The sequence below is a fragment of the Oncorhynchus mykiss genome, chromosome 4, assembly GCF_057628025.1.
Source record: "Oncorhynchus mykiss isolate SJ-2025 chromosome 4, ASM5762802v1, whole genome shotgun sequence".
NCBI classification, from domain to species: Eukaryota; Metazoa; Chordata; class Actinopteri; order Salmoniformes; family Salmonidae; genus Oncorhynchus; species Oncorhynchus mykiss.
The window spans coordinates 7,816,323-7,833,163 of NC_143025.1; the positions used below are offsets into that span (position 1 = coordinate 7,816,323).

At 43.3% G+C, this 16,841-nt stretch overlaps 1 protein-coding gene and 1 long non-coding RNA gene across 2 annotated transcripts in view; one reads left to right on the forward strand and one right to left on the reverse strand.

Moving 5' to 3' along the window:
* LOC110521206 (protogenin B) overlaps positions 1-7,237 on the reverse strand; it is a 38,035-nt gene extending 30,798 nt beyond the window's left edge. Inside the window, exons 1-3 of the mRNA XM_090231021.1 lie at positions 7,010-7,237; positions 5,542-5,841; positions 149-293 (exon numbers count right to left, since the gene is read on the reverse strand). Coding sequence (XP_090087147.1) covers positions 149-293; positions 5,542-5,841; positions 7,010-7,079 — 515 coding nt within the window. The 5' untranslated portion in view covers positions 7,080-7,237. The remainder of the gene's footprint in view (positions 1-148; positions 294-5,541; positions 5,842-7,009) is intronic.
* An 8,383-nt stretch (positions 7,238-15,620) lies between these two features.
* Positions 15,621-15,962, forward strand: LOC149983684 (uncharacterized). Its single transcript, XR_016495063.1, has 2 exons — positions 15,621-15,693; positions 15,910-15,962. It is a non-coding gene; the product is annotated as an uncharacterized LOC149983684 (long non-coding RNA).
* The last annotated feature ends 879 nt before the right edge of the window (positions 15,963-16,841 follow it).

Sequence of the window (16,841 nt, forward strand, 5' to 3'; positions counted from 1 at the left end):
TGCCCAGAGTCACGAAGCACTTCTTAAGGGAAAAAAAAGGTCTAGTGTATAGTGTGCCTACCTGTCTGTCTCCAACGGTAGTGTGCTTTGGCCTAGCTCCCAGGTGTAGTTCGCTTTGTGTGTAGTGTCTAATGTGTAGTGTGCCTACCTGTCTGTCTCCAACGGTAGTGTGCTTTGGTCTAGCTCCCAGGTGATGGTGGCAGGAGGGTTAGAGGTCACCTGGCAGGTGAACCTGGCCACGGAACCTTCGGTCACCTCCAAAGGCACGGGCTGCACCACGAATGGTGAGATATCTGCAACGCGGAGAAAACACAATCAGCAAAGGAAGCAGTGGTTTTTCAGTTTAATATTAACTCTGTAAAGTCACAGAACCACTGAGTTCTTCTATGTGGGGCAGCAGTTAGCCTAGTGGTTAGAGCATTGGGCCAGTAGACGTAAAGGTTGCTAGATTGAATCCCACGAGCTGACCAGGTAAAAATCTGTCGTTCTGCCCCTGAACAAGGCAGTTAACCCACTGTTCCCCGGTAGGCCGTCATTGTAAATAAGAATTTGTTCTTAACTGGCTTGACTAGTTTAAAAAAAAAAAGTGTTTTAAGTAGATACACGAAGGTGCTAAAAATATTTCTCTCATGAGCTTAAAAAGGGTTAGCTCTAAAGCAAATGAGACATTCTGTGTTTTCCTGGAACCCAAATGAGACATTCTGTGTTTTCCTGGGACCCAAATGAGACATTCTGTGTTTTCCTGGGACCCAAATGAGACATTCTGTGTTTTCCTGGGACCCAAATGAGACATTCTGTGTTTTCCTGGGACCCAAATGAGACATTCTGTGTTTTCCTGGGACCCAAATTAGACATTCTGTGTTTTCCTGGGACCCAGGCGTAGGAACATATGCAACTGTATGTAAATATTGGTACATTTCATTGCCCTTATGCCTAAAACAAATGCAATATAAACAAAAACAAATAACAATGAAATAGCCAAACAAAACGCTAGTCATGTTTATTTTCCCCCATTAAAAACTCTTGACATATCTGTCTAGGTTGGAACTGTTGCTGTTAAAATTCAATCAATCATTTTAATTCTGAACTGGAATAAACTGACGGATCCAGGCTGTATCACCTGCCGTGATTGGGAGACCAGAAAACACACACACACAGTCATAATGAGAGGTGTGTGGCTGGTTGAAGTTTTCAACAAGTATGTCTATTCTGGGCTCTGTTTTTGACAGTGCAACATTGAGGTTATGCTCAGCATTGAGACTGCTTCTGTACTTTTTAGTGAGGTCAGGGCCTTAGACTGCTGCTCCACTGTTTAGTGAGCCTGCCAGGTCAGGGCCTTAGACTGCTTCTCCACTGTTTAGTGAGCCTGCCAGGTCAGGGCCTTAGACTGCTTCTCCACTGTTTAGTGAGCCTGTCAGGTCAGGGCCTTAGACTGCTGCTCCACTGTTTAGTGAGGTCAGGGCCTTAGACTGCTGCTCCACTGTTTAGTGAGCCTGCCAGGTCAGGGCCTTAGACTGCTTCTCCACTGTTTAGTGAGCCTGCCAGGTCAGTGCCTTAGACTGCTGCTCCACTGTTTAGTGAGCCTACCAGGTCAGGGCCTTAGACTGCTGCTCCACTGTTTAGTGAGGTCAGGGCCTTAGACTGCTGCTCCACTGTTTAGTGAGCCTGCCAGGTCAGGGCCTTAGACTGCTGCTCCACTGTTTAGTGAGGTCAGGGCCTTAGACTGCTGCTCCACTGTTTAGTGAGCCTGCCAGGTCAGGGCCTTAGACTGCTTCTCCACTGTTTAGTGAGCCTGCCAGGTCAGTGCCTTAGACTGCTGCTCCACTGTTTAGTGAGCCTGCCAGGTCAGGGCCTTAGACTGCTGCTCCACTGTTTAGTGAGGTCAGGGCCTTAGACTGCTGCTCCACTGTTTAGTGAGCCTGCCAGGTCAGTGCCTTAGACTGCTGCTCCACTGTTTAGTGAGCCTGCCAGGTCAGGGCCTTAGACTGCCGCTCCACTGTTTAGTGAGGTCAGGGCCTTAGACTGCTGCTCCACTGTTTAGTGAGGTCAGGGCCTTAGACTGCTGCTCCACTGTTTAGTGAGCCTGCCAGGTCAGGGCCTTAGACTGCTGCTCCACTGTTTAGTGAGCCTGCCAGGTCAGGGCCTTAGACTGCCGCTCCACTGTTTAGTGAGCCTGCCAGGTCAGGGCCTTAGACTGCTGCTCCACTGTTTAGTGAGCCTGTCAGGTCAGGGCCTTAGACTGCTGCTCCACTGTTTAGTGAGGTCAGGGCCTTAGACTGCTGCTCCACTGTTTAGTGAGCCTGCCAGGTCAGGGCCTTAGACTGCTGCTCCACTGTTTAGTGAGCCTGCCAGGTCAGGGCCTTAGACTGCTGCTCCACTGTTTAGTGAGGTCAGGGCCTTAGACTGCTGCTCCACTGTTTAATGAGCCTGCCAGGTCAGGGCCTTAGACTGCTGCTCCACTGTTTAGTGAGCCTGCCAGGTCAGGGCCTTAGACTGCTGCTCCCCTCGAAGGCCATCAGCTAAATATATTATTCAAAAAAATATTGTTAACAGAAGAAACATCTTGAAACAAAACCATGGCACCACTATGGCATGTAGTCCTAGGTCCTCACCACCCAGTGCAAACTACCCTTGGCCTTGTGGAAACTACCCTTGGCTTTGTGGAAACTACCCTTGGCTTTGTGGAAACTACCCTTGGCTTTGTGGAAACTACCCTTGGCTTTGTGGAAACTACCCTTGGCTTTGTTAAGATTATCTAACGTCCATCTAGCCAATCACCACCCATTGATAAGAGGGGCCATTCTGTCTGTTGGGTGTTTCTGCCGGTGGTTGGGGTCAGCCATGTTGGGTGTGTGGCCAAAGCCAGAAAACTGCTCTACTAATACGGTCATCCCGGTCCTGTCGTAAACAGCAGATCAATGGACAGGTCAGAATGCACAAAGATTCCCTTTAAAGAGGTCAGGGTTCACCCCAGCCCCCTGTCCATTCAATTTCAGCTCAAATTGGGGGAGACCCGGCGGGATCGAAGACTGTTACCGGTCTGGTCAGCTATCGTCCCCCAAAAACTGGGACTTGCATATACTAATGTTTCATTTGACATTCTAGGCATTTAGCAAACACTTTTCCAGAGCGACATACAGGAGAAATTACTGTTAGATGCCTTGCTCATGGGCGAATCGACAGATTTTTAATTAACTGCTAGGCTCCCTGCCATCTTACTTCATGTTTTTTGTTAATTTTTGAAAATATGATACAATGTAGTGTGATGTCATAGAGGACGTAGTGTGATGTCATAGAGGATGTAGTGTGATGTCATAGAGGATGTAGTGTGATGTCACAGAGCATGTTGCAGGCCAGTGTGCTACTGCAGGTGGTATAACACTGACTGTTATCAGACTGAAATCAGACGCAATAAACATCACAGAACTCTGGTGGCTTTCCTTTCCTGAGCTTTTTTCAAATGTTTGAGAGGAACTAAAATACTATTTCAGAGTAGATAATACAACCTAGTCACCCACATGACAGATCGGGCCAAGCCTATAGATACATAGAACAATAGAGTTGATCTTGACAATGATGGCGAGTGTAGGAGAGCCACCGAAAGGACCAATGACAGACAGATTAGTGACAGGACAACCGCCAACCCCAGCAGGCCAGGCCGTGACATCACAAAGCCTTTCCCAATGAGAGAGAAGTAGCTTCTCGTGAATTATAAATCACATCTCCCAGAGAGAGACAGAGAGAGAGACACAGAGAGAGAGATAACTTTGGTGCTCTGGACAGACTGGGAGCAGTAGCAGAGAGAGAGAGCGAGAGAGAGAGAGAGAGACACAGAGAGAGAGAGAGAACTTTGGTGCTCTGGACAGACTGGGAGCAGTAGCAGAGAGAGAGAGCGAGAGAGAGAGACACAGAGAGAGAGAGAACTTTGGTGCTCTGGACAGACTGGGAGCAGTAGCAGAGAGAGAAAGAGAGAGGCCCCTCCTCCATCCTCAAATCAAATTGTATTGGTTACATACATATATTTAGCAGGTGTTATTGCGGGTGTAGAGAAATGCTTGTGTTTCTAGCTCCAACAGTGCAGTAATATCTAACAATTCACAACAATACACAAATCTAAAAGTAAAATAATGGAATTAAGAAATACATATATATAAATAAACTTCCGCCACACCTTAACTCATTGTTAACCTTGAGATGTATAAGTTACCAGACCTGGACTCAGGGATGGCTAACCCTGGAGAATGTGGAATGATCTAGAAAAAACTCCTTTAGAGTTGGTGCCTCTAGGGCAATTCAGGCAGATGTTAGAAGGCCTTTTTTTTACTGAAGAATATGTTTGTTTCATATGATTGAGTTTTTCTTTTCATGTATTGTGTAATTGAGATTATATATATATATATATATATATATATATATATATATATATATATATATATATATATATATATATATATATATATATATATGAGTGTAATTCTTGTTTATTGATGCAGGGCTCATCTGCAAATGTCTCTGCTTAAATAAAGATGAAATAAATTAATATCAAAACTTCAAATAAACTAAATATTGATGTTGCTTCTGATCAACAAGGAATCGTTGAGACTTATAATAAAGTATCACCTGGCTATTCTACAGACTCAAAGTATTGTACTTTTCTTCCCTGTCTCTAAATCACATCATACAGAAAAATACATTTAAAAAACGTATCCTAAAGATCCTACCCAAAATCTAAGCATGATTAAACTAAAGCTAGTCCTCGTGTTTGAGTTAGAAAGCGCCTGGTGATGTTGAATAGACCATGGGATCTGACCAGCTGTCCAGTCCACTGATATGTGGACAAATGAAACAGTATTTTCTTTAGGGGCAGTCAGGAGCAGGCCAGACAAAGGGTTAAAAGTGAAAGGCCTTTTGAGAGATTCCTCTGTGTAACAGACCACGCCGCAGAACAATCACAGGAGCAGTGGTCTACACTGACAATGCATGTTCAATCGTAGAACACATAGGACTGGCTGATCCTGTGTTTGTGTGTTTCCATCTTACTTTACCTGAAATTTACACGGAGTTCCTCATTTGATTAGCTTTCAGATAGACTGTCCGTCACTACTTAATTGACCCTTAAAAGTTTTAAAACCAGTCTAATAATTCCACAAGAAGCTTTTACTACTAATAAGGATAATCCTGTTCACTCCCTGAAACACTGGACAGCTTCTAATGACATGGAAACTTCACCGAGGAACGCTTTAGAGGACTGTGTGAGTCATTACAGTTGTTGTTGTTGTTTGGCTCCCGAGTGGCGCAGCGGTCTAAGGCACTGCATCACTACAGTCCCTGGTTTGAATCCAGGCTGTATCACATCCGGCCATGATTGGGAGTCCCATAGGGCGGCGCGTCGTTAGTGTTTGGCCGGGGTAGGCCGTCATTGTAAATAAGAATTTGTTCTTAACTGACTTGCCCAGTTAAATAAAGGTAAAATGTATTTTAAAAAGAATAATAGATTCCATTATAACCTTTCCACTTTGTTACCTCGAGCACTATACTTACTTGCGATAGTCAGGCGGGATCTTTGGCTTAGGATGGCTCCATATTTGTTCTGGGAGAGGCACTGATAAAACCCTCCGTCCGACCCTTCTCCATCTCTCCTGGCCTCCAGTATGTACAGTGAGCCGTTGGACAGGAACTGAAGCCGCTCGCTCTCAGCTAGCCTGACTCCATTCCTCAGCCATCCGATGACGACGGGAGGCTGTCCGTGGGCCACACAGTCCAGGACCACTGGATCCTTGGATATCACTGTAATATCACTGGGCTCGATGATGAAGGAGAGTTCACTGAAACAAAAAACACCTGGAAAAAGAGAGAGGGGGGGGGGGGGATTAGTGATATGGAAGGAGGGAAGAGGAGAGAGGCACGGAGGGGAAAGGGGTGGAAGGGAAGGATGGAGAGGAGTGCATTGATATGCCAGGCCTGTCATGCCAAAGGAGAACCACTGGTCAGTAACAGACTTTGTGTATAACTCTTGAAATCGATGTACACTTGTTTTTATTAACTGGCTATGTATTCATTGCACCCTTGATTAGTATTGGCATTACAGCAGTCCACTTTGTGTGTTTTACAGCAACTCTCTATAAACTATTCTATGTATCATACTTACAGAATGTTTCTATTCCCATAGTCTATATACGGAATGTATTTGTCACCTATGAAAACTGTGTGATTGTTTGCATTCCTTCAATTAATAGCATAACACTGTGAGACGTAAGACAAATGGGTAGTCTATTTGACATATGACGAGTGAGTTTGACCAGTGAAATCGGGTACCAGTGCATAGTCTAGTCATTGCTCAGGTTACTACAGTGTTAATGTGACCTACAAGAGATACTAAATTAAAATGTAGGTCAGTAAATTGTCAGTGTGAATTTGAAAACGTCCGTTAATTCGTATACAAGATGTGTGGTCGGCGTCCGCGCGGAAATTAAAGGACTGGACAGTAGCAAAAATAATCGCAGTCACTCAAATCGGTCACTAATTTCCTCAAAGACTCTGGTTAATCATATCATTTTACACATCATATTTGCGTTGCTATCCCTTTATGTTTAAAACTATCAAATCAAATTGTATTTGTCATATGCGACGAATACAACAGGTGAAAGACCTTACCGTGAAATGCTTACTTACAAGCCCCTAACCAACAATGCAGTTCAAGAAATAGAGTTAATTAAGACAATAACACAATAAAATAACAATAATGAGGCTATATACAGGGGGTACCGGACCGAGTCAAAAAGTGACTAGATCATAAACAGAGAATAGTGATTGTGCTTATTCTCGTGCGTGTCTTTGCCCGGTATAATATTGACCCATTGTGGTCACATTCTGTTGTCATCCAGTCTGGTACGGTTTATGGTCTGGTATACAGTCTGTGTTACACACACGGACCTCAAACACGTTCAGTTGCTGGGAAACTACTACTGACTAACAAAAAATAATATACAGCAAAAAACAAATGATTTACCTGATAGTGGAATAAACAAAACAAAAAACAGAAAACATAGCTGGTACAGTTTCCTTTTGAAAATCGCCATTTATCCAAATTGTTCTGTCATTCTATAAATGAGGATAGCAGTTCCCCATCGTGCTTCAAGCATCCCAAATTACGAATGACACCGGTGGTGCAACACCGGTTGTGACTCCTGAGCGGGGATTGGTCTACCCTCTCCCTCTGACCGCGCATGCGCTACCCGAGCCAAGGTTTCATCGATGGGCGGCGCTTTGTTGGTCTTGGTGCAGAGCAAATGTATGGTCTACTACTCTACAACTATAGAGAACAAGAAGCATCTCTCTCTCTCTGACAAAACACATAACACCTTTGAGAAACAACTATCAACAAAGTGTGCAGGTTCCATAGATAATTTGTCAGACAGTCTCTGAGCCCTACTCTTTATTTGAGTATTCCTTCATATTTGGAGTAGGCCTGGCCTTCTCTCAGGACTGGAACCATAACACCATTATATTTGTTGACTTCGCACCACATTGTATACAGAAATTGCAGGAAATATATTGGGTTAGATTTTGTATTGGTTATTATTACCAAAGGTCATTGGATATTAAACTCGTGATCAGGTCCTTCCCTATATGAGACAGCTGCTCTGTTTGAAGACAGAACTTGGTAATTATTGATATATTGATGGTAGCCAGTCAGCTGGCTTCCTACTGAATTCAGATATTGATCCAATAGACCTGTACCTGGAGAGGCGTGGCCTACCTGCTGGACCTGACTCCGTCCTACATGCTGCACGCTGACTCTGTCCTACCTGCTGGACCTGACTCCGTCCTACCTGCTGCGACTGACTCTGTCCTACCTGCTGGACCTGACTCCGTCCTACATGCTGGACCTGACTCCGTCCTACCTGCTGGACCTGTCTCCATCCTACCTGCTGCGCCTGACTCCGTCCTACATGCTGGACCTGACTCCGTCCTACCTGCTGCGCCTGACTCCGTCCTACATGCTGGACCTGACTCCGTCCTACCTGCTGCGCCTGACTCCGTCCTACATGCTGGACCTGACTCTGTCCTACCTGCTGCGCCTGACTCCGTCCTACATGCTGGACCTGACCCCGTCCTACCTGCTGCGCCTGACCCCGTCCTACCTGCTGGACCTGACTCCGTCCTACCTGCTGCGCCTGACTCCGTCCTACATGCTGGACCTGACTCCGTCCTACCTGCTGCGCCTGACTCCGTCCTACATGCTGGACCTGACCCCGTCCTACCTGCTGCGCCTGACCCCGTCCTACCTGCTGGACCTGACTCCGTCCTACCTGCTGCGCCTGACCCCGTCCTACCTGCTGGACCTGACTCCGTCCAACCTGCTGCACACTGACTCATGACACATGCATTGTGTCACATTAGGCTATAGTTGAAGATTTCCATAGATTTATTTTTTTTCTTTCTGTTACCATACATTAGCAAGAAACTATATCACTTGCCTAGTTAAATAAAGGTAAAAAATTATAATATTAATAATATCCAATGACACAGTTATTTAAAATGTTGACCAATGATAACTTTTTTTGCTAATTTTGGGTGTTTGAGACAGTGAGCAGTATAAATGTCAGGAACCTACACATATAAATGGAATTTATATAACCTTAGCATTAAATGCAACGTCAAATATATATTGATTATCGAGCTGACCATTGATTCATTTATCATTCCTGCCCCACTCCAGTCAAGATGAAGCTCAAGACCAATGTTCAGGATATAACGCTGTCCTATTCATTCATTTACAAATCCTCTGTGTCATTAAGTGTCTAGTAACTAGCAACTGGAATCAGATACAGGCCATCTGTTAAAGTTTAAATCTGCTCCTCAACCCAATACACATCTACCCACCACTGGCTGTATTAATGCTGTGTATAAATAGATAAAGGGCTATTTTACTGGTAAAACACATTTGTTCATTTTTCAAAATAGTGAATTCTCCACTATCCTGAACTAACAGGGGGTGAAATCGTGCATTCCAAATGGCACTCTGTGGAACTCAAAAACAGCACTGTTTTTAAAACGACCTTTCTCTTATCATACAGTGCCTGCCACCATACAGTCCAAAAGACACTCTTGTAGAACTCACACATTGGTGTACGTTCTTCCTTTCTTCACGCCGTCGTCTTCCTTTCTTCACGCTGTCGTCTTCCTTTCTTCACGCCGTCGTCTTCCTTTCTTCACGCTGTCGTCTTCCTTTCTTCACGCTGTCGTCTTCCTTTCTTCACGCTGTCGTCTTCCTTTCTTCACGCTGTCGTCTTCCTTTCTTCACGCTGTCGTCTTCCTTTCTTCACGCTGTCGTCTTCCTTTCTTCACGCTGTCGTCTTCCTTTCTTCACGCTGTCGTCTTCCTTTCTTCACGCAATCGTTGATTAGAACACATACAGCCCGAACAACACTCACTGTGTGGAGGAGGGTAGCACAGCACAGGCCGGGCTCCTCACCCTCACGGCCAGGGTCAAGAGAAAGAGGTCAGGGTTCAGGCTGGGAGAGGTCATGACCTAATAGAAGTAAAGGTCATTAACATGTTATGAATATGTTCGAGGGCCTGGGAACGGAGAGACGTGACCAAAAATACTTTGTTCTGATTGGTCAAGAGGCAGTGTGGGTGGAGTGACTCCAGGAGCCATTCGATGGGTTGAGGTGACCTCTAACCTCTAACCTTTTTGGGGTTGGGGGCTTGAGGTTGACCCCCCCAGCTCTGCCATATTGTCAATGAAAAATAACAAAATCGGATAAAAGATCTATACAGTAGGAGGGAGAAATGTTCAAAGCTTTGTCGTTCTGCCAGTTTCTGGTCATCATCAAAGGGGACACAGAGGACATGCTCAGTATGCTATCATCAAATAGTGTTGTCTCTGTAGTAGGACAGTCTTTCAATCAGTATTATATGTATGTGTTTGAAATAGAATACTGTGGATCTGTGTACGTCAACTTTACCATTTCAAAAGGAAGCAAACATGATAAAGATCAAGATTCTTTAAAAAAAAAAAGTTTATTGGCTTTTAAAACCACTTTAAAAATCTCACCAGTGAGTACTTTCCATTGAAAAAAAAAGAAACATGAATGTTTTGTTTTGCCATATTAACAAGCTACTGTACATATGACACATTACACCAGACAACAACAGAGGGAGGGAGCTTCTTCTACAGGTAGGAATGAACAGGATAGTCAAACTGAGTTGGTACTGGCTCAGGGTCAGTCAGAACTCACAACGTACAGAGTAGAGTCACTGCTTGATGGAACCATAGAATCATTAGAACTCATTCTAATTCTATAGTTGGAACTCGTGTACATCTAAAGATGGAGGTGCATTTTCCTTCATTCAAAGATTTAATTCAAATATCAGTGCCTTATAGTAGTAATGCCAAAAATCTTATTTTTTTTTTTAAAACAACGTATTTCTTTACAAATGCTACATTAAAAAACGTATGTAAAAATAAAAACATAAATCCATTATTAACGAAACAGCTCCATACACACATAACAATATGAACTTATATTAAGTAAACAGCCCACAAGGTAAAATAATGTAACTTACTGTAATTAAGTTAACTACAGTAACACTGTCTGTCAGGTACTACAGTAACACTGCCAGTCAGGTACTACAGTAACACTGCCAGTCAGGTACTACAGTAACACTGCCAGTCAGGTATTACAGTAACACTGCCAGTCAGGTATTACAGTAACACTACCAGTCAGGTACTACAGTAACACTGCCAGTCAGGTATTACAGTAACACTGCCAGTCAGGTACTACAGTAACACTGCCAGTCAGGTATTACAGTAACACTGCCAGTCAGGTATTACAGTAACACTGCCAGTCAGGTATTACAGTAACACTGCCAGTCAGGTACTACAGTAACACTGCCAGTCAGGTACTACAGTAACACTACCAGTCAGGTACTACAGTAACACTGCCAGTCAGGTATTACAGTAACACTGCCAGTCAGGTACTACAGTAACACTGCCAGTCAGGTATTACAGTAACACTGCCAGTCAGGTATTACAGTAACACTGCCAGTCAGGTATTACAGTAACACTGCCAGTCAGGTACTACAGTAACACTGCCAGTCAGGTACTACAGTAGCACTACCAGTCAGGTATTACAGTAGCACTACCAGTCAGGTACTACAGTAACACTGCCAGTCAGGTACTACAGTAGCACTACCAGTCAGGTATTACAGTAGCACTACCAGTCAGGTACGCAGAGCCAGCCCTTACCACAGCAGACAGTGGTTACCTTAATAAGTGTGCGTTCGAAAAGGCACCCTATTCCCTATATAGTGCACTACTACAGTTCTGACCAGGTAAAAAGTAGTGTACTATATAGGGAATAGGGTGCCATTTTGGAGGCACCTAACAATTCCAAGTAGTAGGATAGAAATCATGAACACATGCACGCCTACGTATTACAGTCATGTTTTAACATAATGAAACATGTAGGTTTTCAAACATTAAAAAAAAAAAAAATCATTTTAAACATTTAATTTTTCCTTAACGCTTAGATTATATTCTCGTGGATGAGAATGAGTAAATCTCACTGAGATCATTATTAATGCACTTTTTTTTTTGTTGCTACATGACAATTACAGTAGTCATTTTCTACATGACAATTCTTTCTTAGATCATAAAAAATATTTTTTTTTGTTGTTGTGTTTTTTTGTTGTTGTTGTTGTTGCGGGGCCTTCATTCGTCATTCCCTCGTGACATTTGTCCGTTTTAAGGTTTGTGACAAAGCCATGTTTCATATCATAGAAATTTAGTGCAATAAAAAGTGAACCTACAAAGTTTGTTTGTTGAAAACATGAACACAATGTCTATATAATCGATGATGTTGCAGAAATGTATGCAACCAGCTAATATATATATATATCATATAACTCTTGATTTTTTTTTCTTTTCTTATCAATAAACCATGCTATTGTTCTCGCTCAGAGCACACATCAGAGACCCATTATTATCATTATTATTATAATAATTACCTTTGAAAGGAAAGTCAAAACACATCAGCAAACCAGAGACCAAACAGACAGCATTACTTTTACAAATACACCGAGGAGCCGGAAATACAACACACAACACACAGTCTCTATTATCTTGACTAATATACATTTAGCTTTTTTTCATTCTCCTTTAAATGGCACAGACTTACTTAGCTAGAATGATGGCCATAATATAGTAGTCTTTTTTTCTCTTCTTGATACATTGCATTTCTATGTATCTACCCTATTTACAAATTAATGGAGCTTTAATTTTGACTATGACTTTTACCACAATAACAATAGCCAAAATTCAAGCAAATCATCCTATTATAATCACATAGCTGGCTGGCTAGCAGTGATGGTTTCAACAACATGCTGTCTGGCCCAGTGTTTCCTTAGCAACAACAAGGACCTCCGCCATTTCATATACGTTTACATGCTGTCTGGCCCAGTGTTTCCTTAGCAACAACAAGGACCTCCGCCATTTCATATACGTTTACATGCTGTCTGGCCCAGTGTTTCCTAAGCAACAACAAGGACCTCCACCATTTCATATACGTTTACATGCTGTCTGGCCCAGTGTTTCCTTAGCAACAACAAGGACCTCCGCCATTTCATATACGTTTACATGCTGTCTGGCCCAGTGTTTCCTAAGCAACAACAAGGACCTCCACCATTTCATATACGTTTACATGCTGTCTGGCCCAGTGTTTCCTTAGCAACAACAAGGACCTCCGCCATTTCATATACGTTTACATGCTGTCTGGCCCAGTGTTTCCTTAGCAACAACAAGGACCTCCGCCATTTCATATACGTTTACATGCTGTCTGGCCCAGTGTTTCCTAAGCAACAACAAGGACCTCCGCCATTTCATATACGTTTACATGCTGTCTTGCCCAGTGTTTCCTTAGCAACAACAAGGACCTCCGCCATTTCATATACGTTTACATGCTGTCTGGCCCAGTGTTTCCTTAGCAACAACAAGGACCTCCGCCATTTCATATACGTTTACATGCTGTCTGGCCCATTGTTTCCTAAGCAACAACAAGGACCTCCGCCATTTCATATTCGTTTACATGCTGTCTGGCCCAGTGTTTCCTTAGCAACAACAAGGACCTCCGCCATTTCATATACGTTTACATGCTGTCTGGCCCAGCGTTTCCTTAGCAACAACAAGGACCTCCGCCATTTCATATACGTTTACATGCTGTCTGGCCCAGTGTTTCCTTAGCAACAACAAGGACCTCCGCCATTTCATATACGTTTACATGCTGTCTGGCCCAGTGTTTCCTTAGCAACATGCTGTACATGGATTTTCGAAGCTTCTCCTCTTTTCTTTTCTCCCCCCCCAAATGAAACAAAACTTATACAGTGTGTTCCAAATGGAACCCTAAAATGGCACCCTATTCTCTAAATAGTGCACTACTTTAGACCAAGGTCCTATGTGTCCTGGTCAAAATCAAGTGCACTATATAGAGTGCCATTAAGGACGTACACCAAGTTATATCTGTTTCTTTTCACTGATAACATAAGTCTCTAGGAGCGCATGGATGATTACAAATCCCATGTATAACAACCTCCTACGATATTACAACTTCTAACGTAAAATTCGGTTATTTTTAAACAACTGCTTTTCTTTGGTATGGAAATAAGGCTGGATCTCCGGGAAAGACAATCACGATTCGTTTTGTATCTAGATCTTAAGTTGACATCATGAAACTCCAGAAACCAAATCTATGCAACTATCTTCGCAGCCTCTGTTGCCTTCAATGACATATTTAGCCACACCAGTTATTTAACCATGCGTCCCAAATGGCACCCTATTCCCTATGTAGTGCACTACTTTAGACCATGACCCCATAGCCAAATGGCACCCTATTCCCTATGCAGTGCACTACTTTAGACCATGGCCCATAGCTAAATGGCACCCTATTCCCTATGTAGTGCACTACTTTTGGACCAGGGCCCTGATCAAAAGTAGTGCACTATAAAGGGAATAAGGTGATATTTGGGACGTGGACAATATTTTTTCAAGCCTGTGAGAAACACACCATGGCCACTAAAACGTGTGTCTGCCTGTTCCGACATTATTGTCCATCTACAACTGATACTAAGTAAGGGCACACTCAGTGTGGGTTGTTTTATACAGTATGGATGCATTAAATGTCCCTGCAAATAAACAAAGGAACCATAAGAAATAGTTTTGAAAACATTATCAGAGTTTAAACAGCTGCCTTGATATGAACAGTGAAGCTCTGGTTCTAGATCCAGAATCTGTGTGGTTCTAGAATCGCTTCTAGAATGTGCAGATTCTATGTACTACCATACTATTATATACAGTCTGTCTGTAAATATGGTGTAAGGCCTTGGACTTATCAATAAGAAATAAGGCAGTCAAGTTTGTTGTTGCTTCCCTTCCTAGGAGTGACATTGTTTCTTCCCCAGATAGACTACCAGCACTAGCAAATCATCTAATCTTCCTCCCATTTCCACATATTGAACGGTACAAGTAGCATAGGCTTTGAGATTTAAGATTTCACTGTGGGATGACGCTGTTCAGATATGAACCAGTACAATTGATTTGGTATAATGATAATGTATGATAAAGATAATGTCTTAAATTCAGCACCTGGTAGCTCCCAGATGGTTGCTACCCATTGAGTGTTTGGATATGGCAAGGCAATGTAATACGCATGTCATTAGGTTGCCTAATAAGTCCAATATTGTATTTTTCGGTTTGGATTCACTTTTGAAACACACTCTTCTAAAACAGGATACAACATCTCACAGAAAACATTTTTTGGTGAAGTTCATTTTTTGATTGTGTGATTGTGTGTGATTGTGTGTGTCAGAGTGTATTAAGTGATGTATTAGGTGATTTCAGAACATATTGCATTGTTGAATGAGTAGACAATTAAAATGTAAGATAAGGTTTAACTTTGTGGTATTCATCAAACCTTGAGAAATCTTATCCCTTTCAACAAGTCTGCCACTGAAATCCCTACGCGGGCCCTGGCCAAAAGGCGGGCCCTGGCCAAAAGGCGGGCCCTGGCCAAAAGCAGTGTACTATGTAGGCAATAAGCATCCATTCATTTTCAGATGCAGCCCATTGTCTCACGGGATTGCTTTAAAATACCATCTAATACTTGAAATGCACTCATTTTTGATCTCATTGGAAGGTGAAATTAAGTGGTACTGTGAATCCGATAACAACAAAAAACAGTGCTATAAAGCAGAGTGTCAGTAGGAGAGGTTAGGCTAACAGTGCTATAAAGCAGCGTGTCAGTAGGAGAGGTTAGGCTAACAGTGCTATAAAGCAGAGTGTCAGTAGGAGAGGTTAGGCTAACAGTGCTATAAAGCAGAGTGTCAGTAGGAGAGGGTTAGGCTAACAGTGCTATAAAGCAGCGTGTCAGTAGGAGAGGTTAGGCTAACAGTGCTATAAAGCAGAGTGTCAGTAGGAGAGGTTAGGCTAACAGTGCTATAAAGCAGAGTGTCAGTGGGAGTGGGTTAGGCTAACAGTGCTATAAAGCAGAGTGTCAGTAGGAGAGGTTAGGCTAACAGTGCTATAAAGCAGAGTGTCAGTAGGAGAGGTTAGGCTAACAGTGCTATAAAGCAGTGTGTCAGTAGGAGAGGTTAGGCTAACAGTGCTATAAAGCAGAGTGTCAGTAGGAGAGGGTTAGGCTAACAGTGCTATAAAGCAGCATGGGTTAGGCTAACAGTGCTATAAAGCAGCGTGGGTTAGGCTAACAGTGCTATAAAGCAGCGTGGGTTAGGCTAACAGTGCTATAAAGCAGTGTGTCAGTAGGAGAGGGTTAGGCTAACAGTGCTATAAAGCAGCGTGTCAGTAGGAGAGGGTTAGGCTAACAGTGCTATAAAGCAGAGTGTCAGTAGGTTAGGCTAACAGTGCTATAAAGCAGAGTGTCAGTAGGAGAGGTTAGGCTAACAGTGCTATAAAGCAGAGTGTCAGTAGGAGAGGTTAGGCTAACAGTGCTATAAAGCAGCGTGTCAGTGGGAGAGGGTTAGGCTAACAGTGCTATAAAGCAGAGTGTCAGTAGGAGAGGTTAGGCTAACAGTGCTATAAAGCAGCGTGTCAGTGGGAGAGGGTTAGGCTAACAGTGCTATAAAGCAGCGTGTCAGTAGGAGAGGGTTAGGCTAACAGTGCTATAAAGCAGCGTGTCAGTAGGAGAGGGTTAGGCTAACAGTGCTATAAAGCAGCGTGTCAGTAGGAGAGGGTTAGGCTAACAGTGCTATAAAGCAGCGTGTCAGTAGGAGAGGGTTAGGCTAACAGTGCTATAAAGCAGTGTGTCAGTAGGAGAGGGTTAGGCTAACAGTGCTCTAAAGCAGCGTGTCAGTTGGAGAGGGTTAGGCTAACAGTGCTATAAAGCAGCGTGTCAGTTGGAGAGGGTTAGGCTAACAGTGCTATAAAGCAGCGTGTCAGTAGGAGAGGTTAGGCTAACAGTGCTATAAAGCAGAGTGTCAGTTGGAGAGGGTTAGGCTAACAGTGCTATAAAGCAGAGTGTCAGTAGGAGAGGTTAGGCTAACAGTGCTATAAAGCAGCGTGTCAGTAGGAGAGGGTTAGGCTAACAGTGCTATAAAGCAGTGTGTCAGTGGGAAGGGTTAGGCTAACAGTGCTATAAAGCAGCGTGGGTTAGGCTAACAGTGCTATAAAGCAGCGTGTCAGTGGGAAGGGTTAGGCTGGCACTTTTCATTGGACAAATGGCCAAGAGTCCAGAAGTTTTCCCCCCAACAAACAGTAATAAATAAAGAGATATACAGAGCACTCGGAAAGTATTCAGACCCCTTGACCTTTTCCACATTACATT